Genomic DNA, 20,750 nt, shown 5'->3' with positions numbered 1-20,750 from the left:
GCGATGAACATAAGCATACGAACGGAGACAGATGCAATTTGTAAGAAAAGGAAGACAATTACAGAGAAAAATTAAAATAACGGGTACAGTACGACTTTCCAAGTGGTCATCTAACTTAGCACTACTCTCGTTCAAACACGTTTAATAGTAGAGTTATGAAGGGATCTGATGCATTAGTGTTGGTATGATCAAATTTAACATGAAATGGGCAATAGATGCAAGGCAGAATGATCCAAGAAATAGTGGGTGCACGTATGTACTCGAAACGGCTGGTAAAGCCCGCACAGACGGCGTGAATTTACTAATTCAATAATTTTCATTTATTTTTTAAAAAATTTAGAAATTACTTACTAAATTATAATGGTTAAATCTAATTAAACTTTAATATGATAAAATTTTAAATTATGGAAGCAAAGTTTGTGGGCTGCTTATAATTAATAAATAAATATATATAAAAAAAAATTGTACACATTTTATTATATTATAATTAATTTTGTCGGGGTGATAATAGCAATGAAGGCAACGTTTGTGGGCTGCTCATAATTCAAATCGTGGGTGCCCATTATCATATAATTAATTAATTCACCAAAAAAAAAAATCATTTTTTAAGTAAATATGATTGTAACGTGATGCCATGATATTTGTTCAAATCTTTTTTCTTTTTTTTTTTTTAATTTTATTTATAATCAAAATCCTCAAATTTTAAAAATTCAATTAATTACTTATAGTAATTATAAATAAATATTGAAGAAAAAAGGAAATCAATCATAAAAAGTGAAAAGCTTCTAAACTCATAAAGTTCATTATTGACTAACATTTAATTTTTTTAATCCGAATTTTCAATATTGAATTTCCAATTTAATCCGAATCGAAAAATCAAGAACAGAGAAGAACAACAGAGGAAGAAATCATAAGGGCATAGATGATGATCAAGAACCCAAAATGCAGAGCCCAATTTCTCTTGAACTTACCCAAATAGCTTTCCGGCGGCTCCTGGTAATGAATCTCAAAGTCCTCCTCCGCCAGGCTGCCGTCGAACCCTCCGGCAAGCCTCATCTTGATGTTTCTGAGCTTCTGAGTGGCCAAAGCCAGAGTGAGCTTATGGCAGCGGCGCTGGTACTTGAAGCCATTGATGCAGCGGAGGGTCTGAGCGACAGAGACGTAGAAAGAGAGATGGGAAACGGAGAGAAGAGCAATGGGGATCCAGGAATGGCGGCAGTGGAGGCGATGGGAAAGGGATTGGGCGAGGAAGATGAGGCCCAGGAAGATGAAGAAGAGGTGGAAGAGGTGGAAGAGCTGTTTCTTTTGGAGATCTATGGCCCGTTTCTTCTCCAGGGTCTTCTCGAAATGGAGCTGGATTATGGTGTTTAGCGCCTGGAGGGCTGTTTCTTTCGACATTTGGCCAGGGTTGCTTCCCAGATCCGCCATTGATGATGAGCTTCAAGCAGAGGATAGGGGTAAGTGTTGTGCTGGAGTGAGAGCGGTGTGGACACAAGGGGTTGTGTAATTTGGGGGTTTTTGTTGTCGACAAATTTCAACTAATCTTACCATGTGAGAATTAAATATATATATGCCTCTATCACTATTAAATTAATTTATTAGAAATCCCCCCGGCCTAACTTTTTTTTCCATCCCGTCTAGTGATGAGAATGAGGATCACTTCCAAACCGTTGAGAAAGGGAGATTTTAGGGTTAGATCTAAAAGTTCTTTAGCGATCGCGTTCATTCTCTTTCAGACCTCTCAACCGGGTGATATCTAAATTGATTGTCATTATCTCTGTTACCGATGATACCCCTGATGGACGATGTCGGATAAATAGGTTAGTATAGATCTGTTATCTCGAACCCTATTGGATATGCTTCCAAATTAGAAAAAGTGAATTAAATTTGGATACTCCTTTCTATGATTAAAGTTTAATGTTAGCTAATTATTTTATACAAATGAGATAATAAGTGTATTTTTTTAATTGAAAGAATATCTTGTGCCCCACAAAATCATGGGATAAAAAATACTTTGTATATCATAACATTAATTTATTTATAAAACAAAGATTCTTCGAAATATAAAAATGTATATTAAACAAAACAAAAAAACTATCTTTAAGCAGATGAATCTTAGATTAGAGTGATAAAAGAGCATTTTCAATTAAGATAACATTGGCTTCTTCATGTTCATCATGAACTTCTTTCTTACTGCTATGGAAAACGTTTTATGGGGAAGAAATCTTTTAAGGTCACAGGTTGTTGAGTCAAGCAAATTCAAAGATCTTGTGGGGTCGACACCAATTGTTGGGGTCGAGCAAGCTAAATAATCTTATAAGGCCACCGAGCATTGGGGTCGAGAAAGCCTTACAAGTTTGTCCATCATTCAGGTCAAGACGTCCATTATGTTAAAAAAATTAGTTAAAACAAGAAACAAGGCAACAGGAAGATACATCAAGGATCAGCTAGGAGGATGGTCAGAGATGAAAACAAAACCAGCTAGCAACCGATAAAAAGGATCGTGGTCGACCCGAATAGTAGGATACGAACTCGAATCTTAAGAACCGAACATCAAAAGTTAAGTTCATGACTGGAAAGTGACACTAAGATTTCGCATACAATAATAAATATTTAACATTAATGTTCTGAGGGGAAAACCTTCAAAAAAAAAAAAGAGAAGAAAATTGAAAAAATATATATATATTTAAAAAAAGCATCACAATCACTCTTCTGCTACAAATATCCCTACTAAAAAGAAGATGACAGGACAGAACAGAACAGAATATATCTTTTAATGGCCCCAAACCTGGAGGGTCACCAGCAATTGTGAGCTTCCAACAACAAGGCCACCGTATCAATGGAGAATCATAGTAGTGGATCAAATGCTTTCAGATATAACAAATCCAACACAGTTCCTTCAATTCAATAGACCCCCCCTTCCTCCTTTGACGCCAACCAATCTCAGTTCAACATTACATGACACAAAAAAGCCAACTAAAGGGAAATAACTCACCGTCTTCGTCGTCGTCGTCTCATCAAAGAGATTGACGTGCTTAGAAGCACTTCCTGTGGACAATGGATGGACCCGACTCGTCGTATTCACCCTTTGAAATCCACATCTGATACAAACAAAATGAATGTGTGAGCATTGACGAGTACAATAAAACACTAATGGAACAGAAAGTGCTTTCAGCAACTCGAGGATTTACCTGCTGGAAGGTGCTTAGAGATGCAAGAATAGACCCTCCAATCCAGACACTGTATTTCCTTTCTGGTGGGGCAACGACCTTAATCTTCATGCTGCTGGGAGCAAGGGCTGTGATTTCCTTGCTCATCCTGTCAGCAATACCAGGGAACATGGTTGAACCACCACTGAGGACGATGTTTCCATAAAGGTCCTTTCTGATATCGACATCACACTTCATGATGGAGTTGTAGGTAGTTTCGTGGATTCCTGCAGCTTCCATACCGATGAGAGAGGGCTGGAATAGGACTTCTGGGCAACGGAATCTCTCAGCTCCAATGGTGATGACTTGTCCATCAGGCAGTTCGTAGTTCTTCTCAATTGAGGAACTGCTCTTTGCAGTCTCGAGTTCTTGTTCGTAGTCAAGAGCAACATATGCCAACTTCTCCTTCATGTCACGGACAATTTCCCGTTCGGCAGTAGTGGTAAACATGTAACCTCTTTCAGTGAGGATCTTCATTAGAGCATCAGTGAGATCACGACCAGCAAGGTCTAAACGGAGAATGGCATGAGGGAGAGCATAACCCTCATAGATGGGAACGGTGTGACTCACACCATCACCAGAATCCAGCACGATACCTGTTCAAAGTAGGTTCTCGTAATCAATACCAAATTATAGAAGCTCAAAATTACATCATAGTCATTCAAATAGAATATACAAGCATACCAGTTGTACGTCCACTAGCATAGAGTGATAGAACGGCCTGGATGGCAACGTACATGGCAGGCACATTGAATGTCTCAAACATGATTTGAGTCATCTTTTCTCTGTTAGCCTTTGGGTTGAGTGGAGCCTCAGTCAGAAGCACGGGGTGCTCTTCAGGAGCAACACGAAGCTCATTGTAGAACGTGTGATGCCAAATCTTCTCCATGTCATCCCAGTTACTGACAATACCATGTTCAATGGGATATTTCAAGGTAAGGATACCTCTTTTAGACTGAGCTTCATCCCCAACATAGGCATCTTTTTGGCCCATACCAACCATGACACCAGTATGTCGGGGACGACCAACAATACTTGGGAAAACTGCCCTCGGAGCATCATCACCAGCAAAACCGGCCTGCACCATAAAGCATTACATTAAATTAGAGTATATCGATAAATCCAACCGGGCTACGACACAAGAATACAAAATAGAGGAACCAATGAACTGACCTTCACCATTCCAGTTCCATTGTCACAAACAAGTGGCTGAATATCCTCAGCATCGGCCATCTTTTTCAAAAACTAAACAAAGCATTATAAAACGAAAAGTTGAATGAATAAATCACATATAGCAATCTAGAATTCATATGCCTCAGGTATCTTACAACGCCAATTTACAATCCATAAGTTCACTTCATGTAGTTGATCTTAACTCAGCAAACAATACAGGAATCAATATGATTAAAGTCCTGATTATCGTATAACACAGGAAAAACAAGCTGATTATGAACTCTTAAGTATATCCATTTTCAGATCGAGAAGCTACCCAAACTGATCTAACATAAAAGATAACACAAAAGCAGAGAACAAAGCAACTAAATCCGTAACATGAACAAGAACAACAAAACAAAGAAGCATAAAGAAAACAGATCAGAACCCAAGAGACGAAAATAGTTCATCTATCAACTAAACAGACAAGAAATCTACAAGAACATTACTAATCCACAGAAATGCCCCAAGGTACACGCGATTACAGAATTGCATGCAGAAATCAAAAGCTACACATCTCCAAATCCCAGATCTCAGCTTGAGAACCACAAACAGCCAAAACCCAGTCGAAATTTTAAGATCAGCCAGAAGCACAAAGAATTCATGTTCATGACTGAAACAAAAACCACAGATCCCCACCTATGGAACACAGAATTCGAAAACAAACACAAAGATACACAACAATTGACAAACCCCAGATCGAAAAATCAAAACAGTGTGAAAAGAGTGAAGTAAAAAAGAAGAAGAATGGAAGAAGCGAACCTTGGATTAAAGAGAACTTGTGAATGGAGGAGGAAGAAGAAGCCAACCTCCAAAGACGAAGGTGTGGCTGAGAGAGCAGTGAGAGTCGACCTAGCGCTGATGAGAGACAGGAATAAGAGGAAGAGAAAGAGGGGGGAGAAGATGGGGTTTATAAGTAGAGAGAGAGAGAGAGAGATGAAGGGGAAATGCAAATGCAAATGCAAATGCAAATTCAAATTCAAATGCAAATTCAGACCAAATGACGAATTTGGAGAGGGAATTAAAGGAATCATTTCGACCACGAGAAAAAGATAGGGTGACCTGGCTGACAGCCTTTCCCAGCCCCATCCTTCTCCCCTCTCTCACTTTTCTTTAATCTCCACCGTTGGATCTTTCTTTTCCCATCTTACCTCTCTCGCCGTCAGCCGAGCTGACTCCGGCTTGGCTTCGCTTGACTAGCTTCCAGCTTTGTCCCTTTTTTTCCCTTTCGTCAGCCCTCGTGGCGTGTTTGCCACTGTGGAATATAAATATGGATATCTTTTTTTTTTTAATCAATAATAATAAATAAATAGTGAAAAAATTCCAACCCATTTTTTAAATATATATTAAGTAATGTAATATATATTGAATTATGTTCAAATTAAAAAAATTTAATCATCTAAAATAACAAAAAGAAAATGGAGAAATGCAATATAAAATATGCATTATTTACAATTGGGGCAAAGGAAATAATAAATCATAATTATTATGTCCCTCGTTTATTCATCTAATAAAATGGTTTATTATAATTTATTTATTATTTATTATTATTATTATTATTATTATTACTAAAGACAACTTAAAATTTTAATATAGATTAGACTTAAAATTTAAAATCATTTTTATATATAAATTAATATGGTTTTTATAAATTAAGAACGAGAAATACTATTATAGCAGTAATTCAACATAGTATTATCGAATCCAAAAAAATCTTAAGAAAAAAACATTTTTTTTTAATTTCTTTTTGTTGGTTTTACGCTATATCATGTCAGGATTTCTCTTCGACCAACAAACAAGAATGAAACTAAAAGTCATAGAGATCACACATCCAAGACATAGACAAAGACATACACCTAACTTATTGTACAATTATATGTCGATGCAGCTTGGAAGACAGACTTGAACACGAAGAATTGGTTCAACAAAGCTACCCTACTCACAAGAACACATGCTTTTCATTCAAGTCCAATATACGAGGTCTTCCTTCGCCATAAATGTACTGAAATTATATCCAAATGATACTGATCCTCAAGAAAAATAGTTGAGAAAAACTTCAAATGTGAAATCTCACATCGGTTGGAAAGGAGAACGAAACATTATTTATAAAAACATAGAAACCTCTTCCTATCAGACGTGGGTATACCAATGAGAACGGTGAGCTCTAAAGGTGGGTGAATTGTGAGATTCCACATTGATTGGAGGAAGTGGATTGTGAGATCTCATATCGGTTAAGGAGGAGAACGAATCAATCTTTATAAGTCCGGTGGCCTTAGACTTGAGTTATTACAAGTAACTCATAAATAACGTGATCATGTCGTAAGGGAATTCGAATTCGAATTATAAGCGTTCTAAATGATACGAGACTTGATTCGCATATCGAGTATAATTATTTTGAGATACTTATAAAGTTGAATCTTGGAAAGGGATATTGCAAAAGCATTAAACTTTTTTTTTTTTATTTTTATAATTTTAAATTTGAGGAGACTTAAAATATTTGATATGTTGCTTTTAAGATTGCATGTGCAAACATGTGCACAATGTCTTCCGATGTAAACTGTCAGTGGAAATTGTTGGGCAGTTTGGTTGGACTGACTTTTTTATTATTATTATTATTATTATTATTATTATTATTATTATTATTATTATTATTATTATTATTTTCTTCTGAAAATAGATCTGCTTAAATCATTATTATAACCCAAAGTTTGAGATGAATTGATATAATATATGTCACATTCCAAATATATAAAGAGAAGGATTTTCACTATTTTATTCATTTATGCTCTCTTAGTGCCTAACCATTATTATTTCTCGAATTTTAAGGTAAACCACGACATGTTATTTTAATAAATTGAAGTAAGTTATGTCACGATTCGTTGATCTACGTATTATATCATGGTTCGAACCCAAAGTTTCTTACTCTACAAAAAGTTCATCGACCCAAGTCAAATTCTTCGTTTACTATATGAAAACTGGTCAAATTAGGCTCCAAAGAGATTATTAGAGTAATATGGAGAATAGAACGTTCTTTGTATTTTTCATGAACGAATTATCGGGTATACCTGTGAATCGTTAATCAAATTTATCGTAAATAAAAGTAATAATAATTAGAAATGAATTGAAGAGTGGGGGTAGAAGTAAATTAGAAGGAAAGATGAGTTTTTTGAATGTGGGTTTGTTAGGGGTTTAGATTAATAATGTAATGTGTGTAGGGTTGAACACCAAACTACACCCATCTTTACAACTCAAAGTCTCTGGCTCACCATTATTGAGGCTTCTTACGTCCATTTCAAATTACACCTCATCGAATCAATATCAACTTTTATTATTATTTTGACATAATCTTGTTGATATAAATGTAACTAGAGAAGTTCCACCTTTTATATTGTCGAACAAAGAACGGAAGAAGTTACTAGATGATTAGAAGACATGACGAAGCTGCTAGATGTGGACGATCAAAGGACAAACGAAGAAGGGAAGAAAGACGTGACAAATGAAGGAAAAGATGAAGAACTAAGAAGGAAAGGAAGATTGAATGACGGATGATGTCATGGGTGGCCGAGGAAGCTAGAACTAGAACCTTGTAAGATTAATGACATATACTAATATACTGCTATGTAACCTTGGGTTGAATATGGGTTGGACTTGTGTTTGGTCTCAATCTCAAACTCCTCCTCTCTTTTTGATGTATTTGGGTTTGGATGAGTTGATTCAGTTCAGTCCTTTGCACATTGAACCCATATCCAACCCAAATTGACTCGGGTCCAAAAACCTAACCTAACCTAACCCAAAATTAAGAACTAAATAGACATAAACTTAAAAGTTTAGAGATTAGACGTGTAATTTAATCGTATTTTATTTTTTGCTATTATTTGTGGATGAAAACATGGGATCCATTTATCTCGAAGATTGCATATCATTAGTATCCATATAAAAACCAAATAAACTTGAAATAGACAATGAGAGAAAGAGTAGTGGTGAAGCAATGAGTTTGATGAGGGCATTAAATTGAATGTATTTTTGAAGGGTGTGGCTGGTTGGCTGGGTGGCTGCTCATTTTGGGACCCCACCCTTTCAAAACCTCAACTTTGTTTGTCACCAACATTTGGTGATGGTGAGAGTCTCTCAAAATTGTGGCTCAAAGTGGGTCATCCCTTGGCCATGCATTCCAATCTAATTCGAACTACACAAAAATTTCAATTTTTCAAAATACTTGTGATCCTCCGAAATCGAAAAAGAATATAGATGTACGAGAATGAGACAGCTCGATTGAATATAATTCAACTGATTAAGACATTATTTATATATTTAATAGGTTAAAAATGATATTTTTATAACTAAAATGGTTTTTTAATTTATATGAAATAGTCTTCGCTCTTAAAAGGGATGAGTAAACGTGAATATACTAATTTTATGTTTAAAATATTAACAAAAATATAACAATAATTAGGACTTGAAGAAATGGGCCGACCCCATAATATGGACTTTGATTGGAGGCCCATAATGGATGACCAAAATAAAAAGGCTCATTTTTTTAAATATCCAAAAATAAAAACCTTCTAATTTATTTTCTGTAAATCTAAAATTCGAACCTCTTAGTGTATTTTTTTTTTTAATTTTATATTTCAAAATTTTTTATTTTTGTTATTTTCTTTTAATAACATTTTTAAAGAATGTAATTTTAGATTTTATTATAATAGAATTTATTGTTGTTCGAGTACAAAAGACGTGGAAACCTTTTCTTAATAGACACGTTTTAAAATTGTAAGGGTGATGGTGATACTTAACAAATTAAAGTGGACAATATTTGCCTATTATAGTTACTATTAGAGCGAGACACTAAGCTGTGTGACTATGATGACTCTAGGCCCCCTTGAAAATGAGTGGTGAGATCCCATCTCAGTTGAGAGAAAAATGAAGCATTTTTTATAAGGGGTGGAAACCTCAACTTAGGAGATGTGATTTAAAATGTGAAATTGACGAGCATATAGATAATATATACTAGCAATCATATTTTGTTACCAAATTTGGTGGGACATCTTGTCACTCCAAATTCTTCCCTATGACTATTTTTCTTTTATCGGGATGGTGTTCGTGTTTTGTGGGTTGTCAATAGTTGTTATAGATTTAAACTAGCACGTAAATCTGATTACGATCGAGATTGACCTAATAAAAGAAACGGAAGATATTTACATTTGGCCACCTAATCCAAATGAAGAAGAAAAAAAAAGGTGCTTTTTTTGCAAGCAAAGGCAAAAAGCAGCCAAAATGCTCAATCAATCATCCAAAAACAGCACAGCCCATCGGCCCCACAGCCCCACTTCCCACTTCAGTCTCATCTACTACTGTCTCTATAGCTACACGTCAGACCTTCCCGTTCCACCGGAGCAATACCAACATTCACCACCACCTCCTCCGAGGGCGGCGGCCCAACAGAGGACGAACTCCCCTCCACCGCTGACCCACAACCGGCGTCGACCTTACGGGAAGTATCAGAGAGGCAATTACGGCACTTGGGGCAAGAAGTGTGGGAACTCAGCCACTTATCGATGCAATGAACATGGAACCCATGGTAGCATTTGGGCAAAACACGAACCCGATCGCCGGGCTCGAAATCCGCCAAGCAAATCACGCACTCCCCATCCATTGCGATTCCCCTGAATTTATTGCTCTGTTTTGAGTACTCCACCGTCGGGAATTTCTTTAATATATTTCGTCCAACGCCTTTCGGGTGGATCGCTAAATTCCCGCCGTGGCGAGCCGACGCGGAAGCCAGCAAAGTGGAGCATCGCAAGGCGCATTTGAGGATTGCGTTGAGACCCAAAGAGCAAACTAGAGCGCAGAGGAGGACGGATAGGACCATTACAACGTTCATGTCGAAGCTACCAAACCCAGGGCGGGGCTGCGGCAGCGAAGACGGAGTGGCGACGGCGGTGGCGGTGGCGGTGGCGGAGGGGAGGAGGAACCTTCTTGATGTGGAGATAGACATGTGGGCGTGTCTGTGTTGAAATTTGAAGAAAATGGGAATGGGGGAATTTATTTATACAGCGAAAGGGAAATTAGTGGATGATGGGTATAGGAAATTGGGGAAGAAGAAAGCTGACGTGTCCTTTTTATTTTATTTTTAATTGTTATTAATTTATTTGGTTTGTTTTTTCTTTACCTTTTTAAACCTTTCTTCACTATTTAATTTTTTTTTTTAAAAAAAACAATCCATCTTTTATTTATTTATGCAATTTTGATTAATTCAATAAAAATTTCACATCTATCGAGAGAAACGAGTGCTAGCAAGGACGTTGGGTCCCGAATAGGGTGAATTGTGATCAATTAGGGAGGATAACGAAACATCTTTATAAGGGTGTAGAAACCCCTAATTAGCGGACGCGTTTTAAAAGAAACTCGAAACGAAAAGTCCAAAGAATAATATCGGCTAACAATAGATTTGGGCTGTTACACATTGTTGTCACACGGTCAATTCTAACAAAAGACTGTCTAACTTCCTTTCAAATAGTCATCTATTCGTTTATTCTCGAGCTCATCATTCCCAATAATGATAGAGATGCCCGTCTATGAGATAAAATTTGATTTAAAATCGATTGAAGGGAATGTTTTAGGGGTAATCAACAATGGAATTATTGGCACGCCTGCCCACTGAGTTGTACGGCTGCCCTTTTCTTCTTCTTATTCTTCTTTTGTTTACTTTTTGTTTTTGTATTTTAGTGATGAACTCATTCTTTTAAACTTTCTTTATGTAACTATTTATTTCATATTTGGTTAATCCAACCTAAAATAATTCCCTTTATACTCACTCATTGCATCGTGTAATCCATGTGATGGGACATAAAGTTTTCTAATTTAACGTCGACCTATCAACTTTCGACCCATTTTCAATTCAAGTAGAGAAATTTAACTTTGAATTCAATTCTAGGATGTTCATGATTCGAATAACTCGAATTATTCAACTCAGTTCATAAAAACTGGGTTATATTTGAATTTATTTTGGTTTGATTTGTGTGATGTCACAGGTTGGTTGTAGAGGAGAACAAACTACCATTATAAGGGTGTGGAAACCTTCCCGTTTGAGGGGAAGTCCAAGAACAATATCTGCTAGCAGTGGATATGGGCCGTTACAATTTGTTTGGATTTGGGATGACTGAATTTTTAGAAAACAAATAACTCATAGTTTTAGTAAATAAGGGCGTGTGTGTCGATTGAAGGGAATCATAGGTACAAGAAGTAACGTGTCTTATTATAAGGTTAGGAAAAGTTGTTAAAAAGCTTTGTCAAAAAAGAAATAATAACAAAAAAAAAGATGAGATCTTTGAAGCTTGGATTTGATATCATCAAAAAAAACGGATAGATGAAAATGGACAAAACGCTGAATCTAAAGCAAATATTATCTATTTGCATTCCTTTTGGGTAATGAAAATGAAACGTATAATCTAATATAGGATTTTATCATTACGTTATCATAATTCTCGAGCTTGTAACTTAGGTATTGATGCTAGAGATATCTATTTAATTTGCAAGATCGAAACTTTATAGACACCTGCCTCTAATGGGCGATAGGGAGGGAGCAGGGAGATTTCTCTCTGTTATCTAAGTGGAACTCGAGATGAAAAAAATACATTTTCCGTCCTCGACTCTGACTCCGACTTCTCCCAACCACACCTGACCTTTTTTGTTTTTTTTGGTGAAGATGTGATTAGAGGATGAAGATTTGAAACATAAATGTGTTTGTTAAGGAAAACGAGGGCATTGAATGGACGAAGCTTGGTTCATAATCTATAGCTCAAAACTCAAAAGTGGATCTACAGCCTCCAACTTAGCTCCAGAATCACATCGTAACGCATACGCTACCCTTGATTCATTTTCTTCTTCTCTTCCCCTCCAATTTCCCCGTCTTTTTCATTTCTTTTCAAATGGGGTTTCCTTCTCCACTGATTTGATCTTCCCCACATCAACGATCCTTCGTCTCTTGCAGTGAATCGCAGTCAAGTGGGGTTCCTAGCGCTCCAATTCGATTTTCCGGTAAAGGGTTTCTTTCAATTTTACCCGTTTTGCTTTTTGTTCCTTTGTTCTTCGATATGAATTCCAATTCTTCTCACAATACTCATTCCGAAACTGCCAAAGTTGAGCAAATTTTAACTGAATTCTTCCCTAAAACCTTACAAATTATACTTGAATCCAGGTCCCCTTGTAGTATTTCATCGCGTAATTTTAGTGGCGAACAAGTTTTGTCTTCCCCATCTTCCTCTTCCTCCTCCTCCTCTAGTATGAGGCCGAGGGATAAATGGTTCAATCTGGCCCTTCGTGAATGCTCTGCTACGTTAGAGAATATTGATCTCTGGCGTCAGAGCTATCACGAACCCATGGTCATAGATGTTGTCCTGGTCCAGAGACAATTTGGTTTGGACTCGGTTGATGTTTCTCCTAGGAAAGATCTTGTTAGGAACTTGTCCATGAAGGAGTTTGGATGTCAGTCCATGAGTGAAAAGGTTGTCGAGAGATGGATGGTGCATTATGAAAGTAGGAAGAATCGGGATAGTAATTCAGGTAGCAGAAGATCGAGTAATAGTACTGCTCATACCTATAAGAAAACCATTTTACTCTTGAGATCTTTATATGCCCTTTTGAGGCTTTTACCTGTACATAAGGTTTTTCAGGATATTAGTTCATCTAGTCAAATTCATCCCTTTACTCTTGCTCATCGTGTGTCGTCCTTTGTCGAGCCGTTCTCTCGGAGAGAAGAGGCTGAAATGCAGCATTTTGTGTTCACTCCTGTGGATACTTCTTGTGGTAGACTCTGTCTCTCGGTGTTATACCGCTCGTCGCTCTCTGAAATAACCTCTGAACCATCAACTCCAATGTCTCCTCAAGTAATTCCTGAATATGTTGGGAGCCCGTTAGCCGATCCATTGAAAAGGTTTCCAACACTTCCTGTAACAATAGCAACATCTCATGGATCTTCATCGTCGTTGCCATTCTCAAGACGACATAGTTGGAGTTATGACCGATGTAGACCCTCCCCCCCAATCTCGTTTTCTCCTTCACCAACGAATTCGGAGTCTCATGCTACAATTTCAAATCCAGCCTTTTGTCGTTTGCCTCCTTCAAGCTTGCCTTCACAAATGGTTATGGGACATAAAGATAATATGAATTATGATGAATATTATCCTTCCCTCGTCTTTTCGCCCTCACCACCCATTGGCATTCCTGTAAAGCGATTACCAAACGGTCGATTGCAATCTGAAAGCGCTCCTCAAAGTGCACCTACAGCAAAGCTTCCCCACTCCCCTGCATTGTTAAGCAGACCGAATTTGCCACCATCGCCTCCCCTTAAAGCGTTTGGACCAGGTATTCCTAGAATCAATAGAGATGTTGGTCCATTGCAGGCAGGCTCTGCATTTGGAAAGGTATATATTTCTGCTTATCATTATTCCCTCCCCGAATGTGCTGTGTTCAATGTCCTGATTGGTTTTTATCTTCTTTAGTCATCGTCTTTCGGAAGAGATGAAAGCCGACGAATTTCGGGCTGGAGGGTATCATCGAATAACTCACCAATTTCTAGAAGTCCCAGTACATCTTTTCCAGATGATTTAGACGATCCAGAGTTTCCTTGCCCCTTTGATGATGATAATGAGATGACAGATGGAGGTAGCAGGTAATGTTGGAGATCACTGCCTTCTACTTTGAACTCTTTTAGTACTTCTTATGTGCATTATATTTCCACTGTAGTTATAAATTTAGAAAGCCTATAATGCCATGGAGGGATGAATTTTACAAGGCTGCTTTAAGTTCTCTTCATCGATATAAGATTAAATTTACCATAACCTAATCGCTTAAACCTTAAACGTTTGAGCTTACTGGTGATTTAACGTAGTATTAGAGTAGGAGGTCTCATTTATTTTTTTGTTAGTTTACCGTAACCCAACAACTTAAGCTTTTGGGTTCGATGTCGTTTTACAGTATTGTATTGTTGAAAGCAATAGTCACCTAGTTTTGAGTTGGAAACCCGTTAGATCATTGGTATTTCACGTTCCACCACGTAGGTGTATGGTCTTATATTTGTCTAGGTGAAAGATAAAATGGCTGACGACCATGTACCAAATTAAGTGCTACGTATCTAGATTAGTATTGTAAGAGGAGAACGAAGCACCCTTTATAGGAGTTGTAAAAATCTCTCCTTAACCTGCATTTTAAAATCGTGAGGCTATCGGCGATACATAACAGGCCAAAGCGGATAATATCTGCTAGCAGTGGGCTTGGGCTGTTATTATAAATGGTATTAGAGCCAGACACCGGACAGTGTGTGAGTGAGGACGGTATTACTATATTGAACAAGACTTAGGTAGGATCCCAAAGATTTCAACAAGGGAGGTTTGATTCTAGGACTACTGAAACTGACCCCATTGTACTAGAGAGCATTTTGGGGTTAGAATGGCAAGTCAAATGTTAATCTTGGTGTGGGAGGGAAGATTGTTGATATTGTAAGATCCCACTTGACACGAGGCGGTGTCCCAACAAGGACGTTGGCCTCGAAGGGGGGTGAATTGGGATGGGGGTCTCACATCGATTGGAGACAAGGGAACAAGTACTAGACTCTGAATAGGGGTGGATTGTGAGATCTCACATCGGTTGTGTAATGACTTCGAGGTGTTTTAAACAATCGTTGGCTCTATGGTCCGTACTTGAACACACCCACCTCCAATATGATTGTTAACTTAAATGTGTATATCCTTCTTATTATTATTCTTTTATATCCTTCTTGCCATTAGAGAACATAACATCCAATCAAATGTGTATTCTATATCTATTGACTGCCTTATTGAATCTGTACTTTAAATCTCTTCCAGACCCGAGTCGTTCGACCCTAAAGGCAGCAGCAATCTCTGCGACATGCTCGAACCCAGCGGATTTTTCCCAATCCGAAAATCACAAGACGCAGCTGTTGGCGCCCTAGTACGTATGCTTCAAAAGGCTCCACCACTTCGCCAAGATTTCCCTAATTCAAGCCCGAATCTCTCACGACCCCCGACACCTGGTTCCTCAAGCAGCAGAAACATCCAGCAGCAGGGAACCCAGCTATGTGAGACGATAGCGCCTTCAAAGGGTCGGTACGCCGCTTCCTCTAGCATCACAGCCTCTAAAACTACAGCTGATGCATTGGAAGAACTAGAGAGCTACAGAGAGATGAAGAATTTGCTTCTCAGGCAATGATCTCATATCATGTTATGTGCATATTTAAATCATACATTCATTACATGTACAGTAATTAATGACCATATCACAAATAGACTCTGTAAATAATATAAATTCAACTCTTTGATTATTGTTCAAATAATCTCAATTATTTATTTATTTTTTTTAAAATATTTTTAAAAGCAAACGTAAGCTTAGAAAAAAGGTTCAGTTTGGTTGTTAATAAAGTAATTAAATAAATGATTGAAAATGAAAATATGTGTGGTGACGTGATCTAAAAAAGTCATGATTTAAACTAATAAAAACATTATTATTATTAAATAAACCACCAATTATTATTATTATTATTATTATTATTCCCTTAATTATTACATCAAAACACTTTGGAAAACCTTAATTAATTTATGAATATGATTATTTTAAGCATAACCCATACATACAATAAGACAAATATATTCCTTTCATTCTCACTAATTATTATTATTATTAAATATCGAATTTTGAAATAGTAATTTAAAATTTTAAAAATTAAAAAATTAAGAAAAATAATAATTAAAAATGAAGGATGTGACATTGTAGGCTTCAAGTTGTGTCTGGTTGGTGGTGTACTTGGGATTTCTTACCTACCAACTTGGTTCCTTTGGAACATTCCACATATATTCTCTCTTTCTCTAATAAACTATATATATATATATAATATAATTAATTTACTTTCAATTATTTCGGTTTATAATTGTCTCTTAGGGTACAATATATGACACTCGTAGATATTGTTCTCTTTGAATTTTTTTTTTTTTAACTTTTCCTCGAAGTTTTGAAAAACATCAGCTAGTGAGAAGCTTTCACACTCTTTTAATGAATGATTTGACACGAATCTAACTCAAGTTGTGGTTTTCTTCTTGAGGGATCTGTAGTAACCTCTTGTTTCGATTGGAGGTCACTTTTACCATCTGCTTTTTAAGGATACTGGGTGTTTTGCTTTTTATTCTTTGAATAAAGAATCTGATTAGTATATTTATCCCGAAGAAGATATCTAAACGTATAATAGGTCAATTAGCTAGACCCTGTTTGGTTTCTTCTTGAACATAAAATTTGATAAAAAAATATTAAAAGAAATTGAACTTATTTCTAGATAGATTACAACTTGAAACTTTTGTGATTTAGATGTGTACCGATGTCGTTGTGGTTCGTATTATAGTAATAGGAGGGAAGGATGAAGTTGATAATGTTATTAAAATTGATGTTGGATTGAACACAAAATGGTGCGATTGATGAGAGGATTAGTTAGCAAACCCAAAAGGGAAAACAAAGCAAAGCAAAGGAATATCCTAAAGATCCCAAGATTTGTTCTCCCAAAACCCCATTATTAATTTAACACAAACATAACTCATTTGTCCATTTCTATGTTGTTTCCAATCAAACACAAACTTAATTCCCCTTTTTTTTTGTTTCTTTTGAAGTCTTCACTATGCCAAATTTCTTTTATCATATATGAATTAAACAACTCAATTTGGCTCTAATTATTACGGAATATGCTAATAATATTTGAACGCAAGTTCTAATATGTGTTCTGATCTGGCTATGTGGTTGTTTATTGAATGTAAGAAGCTAATTAAAGTAGCAAAGAACAGAAGTACACCTCAAGAAACGAAAGTTTTTTTTAAATATAGGAGTCGAGAAAGACAATGTTTCAAAGATTTACTGTAAGTTTCAACGTGGTATTTATGAGTGACTGTGAAATCTTTTGACTCGCTAATTCCCATGACTTATCTAAGGGAGTAACGGAATAAACCCTTAAGTGAACTTGATGCTCTACATAGTGAGCGTTACACAGAGCTTTCAAAGTATGAGTCTTGGATGAACAAAAATGTTTCCTGTTACTGAATATCAAAGAATGTTGACCATTTTAAATTATGAACATTTTTGTAGTTTGTCCAAGTCACTAATGAGGTCATACAAAAGGTTAGGATGTAGATGCGCACGGTCTGAGGTAAACAAAACAAAAAAAAAAAAAAAAAAAAAAGTTACGTAGACGTAATATGTAAAAATCTAGAGTTTGAAGTAGGCAATGAGATATTCTTAAAGGTGTTCCCGACGAGAGGTATCTTAAGGGTCGGAGGAAGGGGGAAGTTAAGCCCATACTTCATCAAGCCCTTCGACATTATAGATCAAATTGGATCGGTGACATACAAATTAGTCCTACCACCATCCCACTTCGTGGTTCATACCGTATTCCAAATATCCATGCTCGCAAATACTTGGATGACCCAACTCACGTCATAGATTACAAGTCCTTACAAACAGATAATGACCCAAGATACGAGAAAATGACTTGTATGAATTTTTCATTTTGAATTTGGCTGCAGGAGCAAACTTCTTGAGATACTTGATACCATATGTTTGTGTGAAACCTTTTGCCACAAGACGACCCCTCTCAAATGACGTCTACTAGTCCTACTTGTAAATGATGTATATTAAGCGCAACAACTCGATTTCGATCTCGTTGACACAATTGATTGCTCGTGACATTTCCTATCACACAAAATAAAGTAGAATTAAAAGTTTTGACACGATAGTGGGAAGATTCTTCCCTAGTTTAGAATGATACCCGGTAGATTCCACCCTAAACAATATTCAAATCACAATAAAATAAAAGGGTTGGAATCTTCAAAATATTAAATCAATAATCATACAATTGGGTTCATGATTACATCAATTTCTTATCATCTCTCTTACAATTGGGTGCTTTATGTGGTCACCATGGGGCTTCCACCTCCACAAAATGATACTCATATATGTGTATGTATATATATATATACACACACAGAATAGTAGAAACTATACCCCTAGCCCTTCAATATTCATTCATAAAGCTAACAGCTTTATGAACACAATGGAACTTGAACCCATTGATTTCCTCACAAATTACTCTTACTTTTCCCAACAAAGCCATGAATTTGGTGAATGCAGCCTCACAAATTCTTGTTCTTCTCTCTCAGAAAACTCCTCTCAAAATTCCCTCCAAGATGGATACTTTTTGGAATATGCTGATCAAAATCTGGTTCAACAAGAATTGGATCAATTTGATCCAATCAATTACAACTTTGAAGAATTCCTCGCTACCACCATGGATCATCAAAGCATTCCAGAAATGGGCGATTCAAGATCAGTTCAAGAAGATGAAGAAGAAGAAGAAGAAAACTCCAAAACTATGTTTAAGGGAATTCAAGCAGAGTTAATGGAAGAAGAGAGCTTAACAGATCTGTTATTAGCAGCAGCTGATGCTGTTGATGCACAAAACCATCCCCTTGTTTCAAATTTGATTCAAAAGCTCACGAATTTGCTGTTATGTGATATGGGTTCATCATCATTCAATCAATTGGCTTGGTTTTTCACTCAAGGGCTGCATTACAAGACTGTTGGTTATGATATTGCAACTCATGAAATGGCAGAACAAGATCAAACAATGAATAAGAACTCCTTGTCAGCGTTTTTGATGCTGCAGCAGCTTTCCCCTTACATAAAGTTTGCTCATTTCACTGCTAATCAAGCGATTCTTGAAGCATCAGAAGGAGAAAAAATGATTCATGTTATAGATTTTGATATCATGGAAGGGATTCAATGGCCGCCATTAATGGCGGATCTTGCTGCTAAGAAACAAGTTTGCTTGTTGAGACTAACAGCCATTGAACAGGGCAATGGAAATGAACAGAGAAGGATTGAAGAAACAGGGAGAAGGCTTAGTGAATTTGCCAAATCAATCAATCTCCCTTTCAAATTTGATCATATGGGTATTGAAAAAGATGAAAACTTTGAGCAAATTCAAGTGTTGGGTCAGACGGTGATAGCCAATTGCAGTGGAATTTTGCACAGTTTAAGCCATAGAAACTCATCAAAGCTTGAAACTTTCTTAAATGGGGTAGCAAAACTATCCCCTAAATGTGTAGTTCTTGTTGAAGAAGAGCTTTTTAAGGTCTCTAAGGCTCAACCCATGTCGTTTGTGGAGTTTTTCTTTGAGGCTTTTCACCATTTTTCATCTCTTTCAGATTCACTTTTGAGATGCTTTTCTGGGGTTTATGAAAATGGGTTTAAACAGGTGATGGATGAGTTCTTGGGGACACGAATTTTGGAGTCAGTCAGCCAATTCCCTTGTGATAAAAATGCGATGAACTTGCGGGAAAAGGCGTTTGATTACTTGAAAGGCTACAAGAAAATCCCTTTCAGTTCTTTCAATTGTTCTCAAGCTAAGTATTTGATTACTCTGTTCAGAGGAGATTTCTGGGTTCAGCATGAGAATGGCAGCCTAAGTTTGTGCTGGAAGTCAAGGCCTTTGTGTTCAGCTACAATTTGGGTTCCAACAGCAAAAATATGAACAAATACAATCATTTCATTCTTTTTTTCAATATTGTTATTAGGTGTATATAATATATGAACACATTTCTCTAGCCTTTTTATATATCTTAACTAGTTAGGTCCGAGATCAAATTGAATTACTCACGATTTAGAGAGAATAGTGAAAGTAATGATTAATTAGAACGAGTATGATTGTGAGATCTCACATCGATTGAGGAGGAAAACGGAACACTCATTATAAGGGTATGAAAACCTCTCCCTGACATACGCGTTTTACAAACTTTGTGTAGAAGCTCGAAAAAGAAAGTCCAAAGAATACAATATCTGTAGCAGTGGGCTTGAGCCGTTACAACGATCATCGTAGGCATAATAATTTATGAATAAAAAATTCAGTACTCCAATAAACATTGTTCTTCAATCACTTCAGTTGCCGTCTAAAACAGGAGAATTTTCGATAATGAACAAACAAAATGGAACTTTTTTTCTTGGGCATGGACCCATTATAATAACCTTATTTAATTACAACTTCAAGACAAAACACCTGATGTAATAAACTGTTTCTTGGAGCAAAATATGAGGAACAAACACAATGACAACTTCAACTTTGTCTTTAGTTGGGCATATGTTTTTAGGATTCTTCGCTTACTGATGTCGATGTTTTGGTGTTTTTTCACCTTAAAATCTTTTATACCTATGATTCATCCGAGTTGCTAATCTTCGGTTGACTTGAGTTAGTTGAAAGAAGAACTCTCTTATCTACTTTGTATAGAA

At 36.6% G+C, this 20,750-nt stretch overlaps 4 protein-coding genes and 1 pseudogene across 5 annotated transcripts; 2 read left to right on the top strand and 3 right to left on the bottom strand.

Moving 5' to 3' along the window:
* Positions 1–775: 775 nt before the first annotated feature.
* Positions 776–1,438, bottom strand: LOC111781302 (uncharacterized). Its single transcript, XM_023661814.2, has one exon. It carries the CDS (start codon positions 1,426–1,428, stop codon positions 877–879), a length of 552 nt encoding a protein of 183 aa, XP_023517582.2. The 5' UTR covers positions 1,429–1,438; the 3' UTR covers positions 776–876.
* Positions 1,439–2,838: 1,400 nt separating this feature from the next.
* On the bottom strand, positions 2,839–5,335 carry LOC111781300 (actin-7). Of its 2 annotated transcripts, XM_023661812.2 has the most exons (5): positions 5,184–5,334; positions 4,383–4,454; positions 3,894–4,287; positions 3,192–3,805; positions 2,839–3,101 (listed from the first exon to the last, which is right to left on the bottom strand). In XM_023661812.2, the coding sequence occupies exons 2-5, from the start codon at positions 4,440–4,442 to the stop codon at positions 3,036–3,038; spliced, it is 1,134 nt and encodes a 377-aa protein (XP_023517580.1). In that variant the 5' UTR covers positions 4,443–4,454; positions 5,184–5,334; the 3' UTR covers positions 2,839–3,035. The 2 variants fall into 2 exon arrangements, with proteins under 2 accessions (XP_023517580.1, XP_086976060.1); XM_087119934.1 differs by having other exon boundaries at positions 2,839–3,805; positions 5,184–5,335.
* A 4,222-nt stretch (positions 5,336–9,557) lies between these two features.
* On the bottom strand, positions 9,558–10,467 carry LOC111781938 (RING-H2 finger protein ATL78 pseudogene; annotated as a pseudogene).
* A 1,669-nt stretch (positions 10,468–12,136) lies between these two features.
* Positions 12,137–15,768, top strand: LOC111780978 (autophagy-related protein 13b). Its single transcript, XM_023661361.2, has 3 exons — positions 12,137–13,840; positions 13,919–14,088; positions 15,281–15,768. The coding sequence occupies exons 1-3, from the start codon at positions 12,512–12,514 to the stop codon at positions 15,642–15,644; spliced, it is 1,863 nt and encodes a 620-aa protein (XP_023517129.2). The 5' UTR covers positions 12,137–12,511; the 3' UTR covers positions 15,645–15,768.
* Positions 15,769–18,510: 2,742 nt separating this feature from the next.
* On the top strand, positions 18,511–19,998 carry LOC111781662 (protein NODULATION SIGNALING PATHWAY 2-like). The gene has a single exon (XM_023662347.2). The coding sequence runs from the start codon at positions 18,511–18,513 to the stop codon at positions 19,996–19,998; it is 1,488 nt and encodes a 495-aa protein (XP_023518115.2).
* The last annotated feature ends 752 nt before the right edge of the window (positions 19,999–20,750 follow it).

This window comes from Cucurbita pepo, chromosome 19 (genome assembly GCF_057944985.1).
Source record: "Cucurbita pepo subsp. pepo isolate OVF chromosome 19, ASM5794498v1, whole genome shotgun sequence".
In the NCBI taxonomy this organism is placed as follows: Eukaryota; Viridiplantae; Streptophyta; class Magnoliopsida; order Cucurbitales; family Cucurbitaceae; genus Cucurbita; species Cucurbita pepo.
This window is presented reverse-complemented; position numbering and strand designations above follow the sequence as displayed.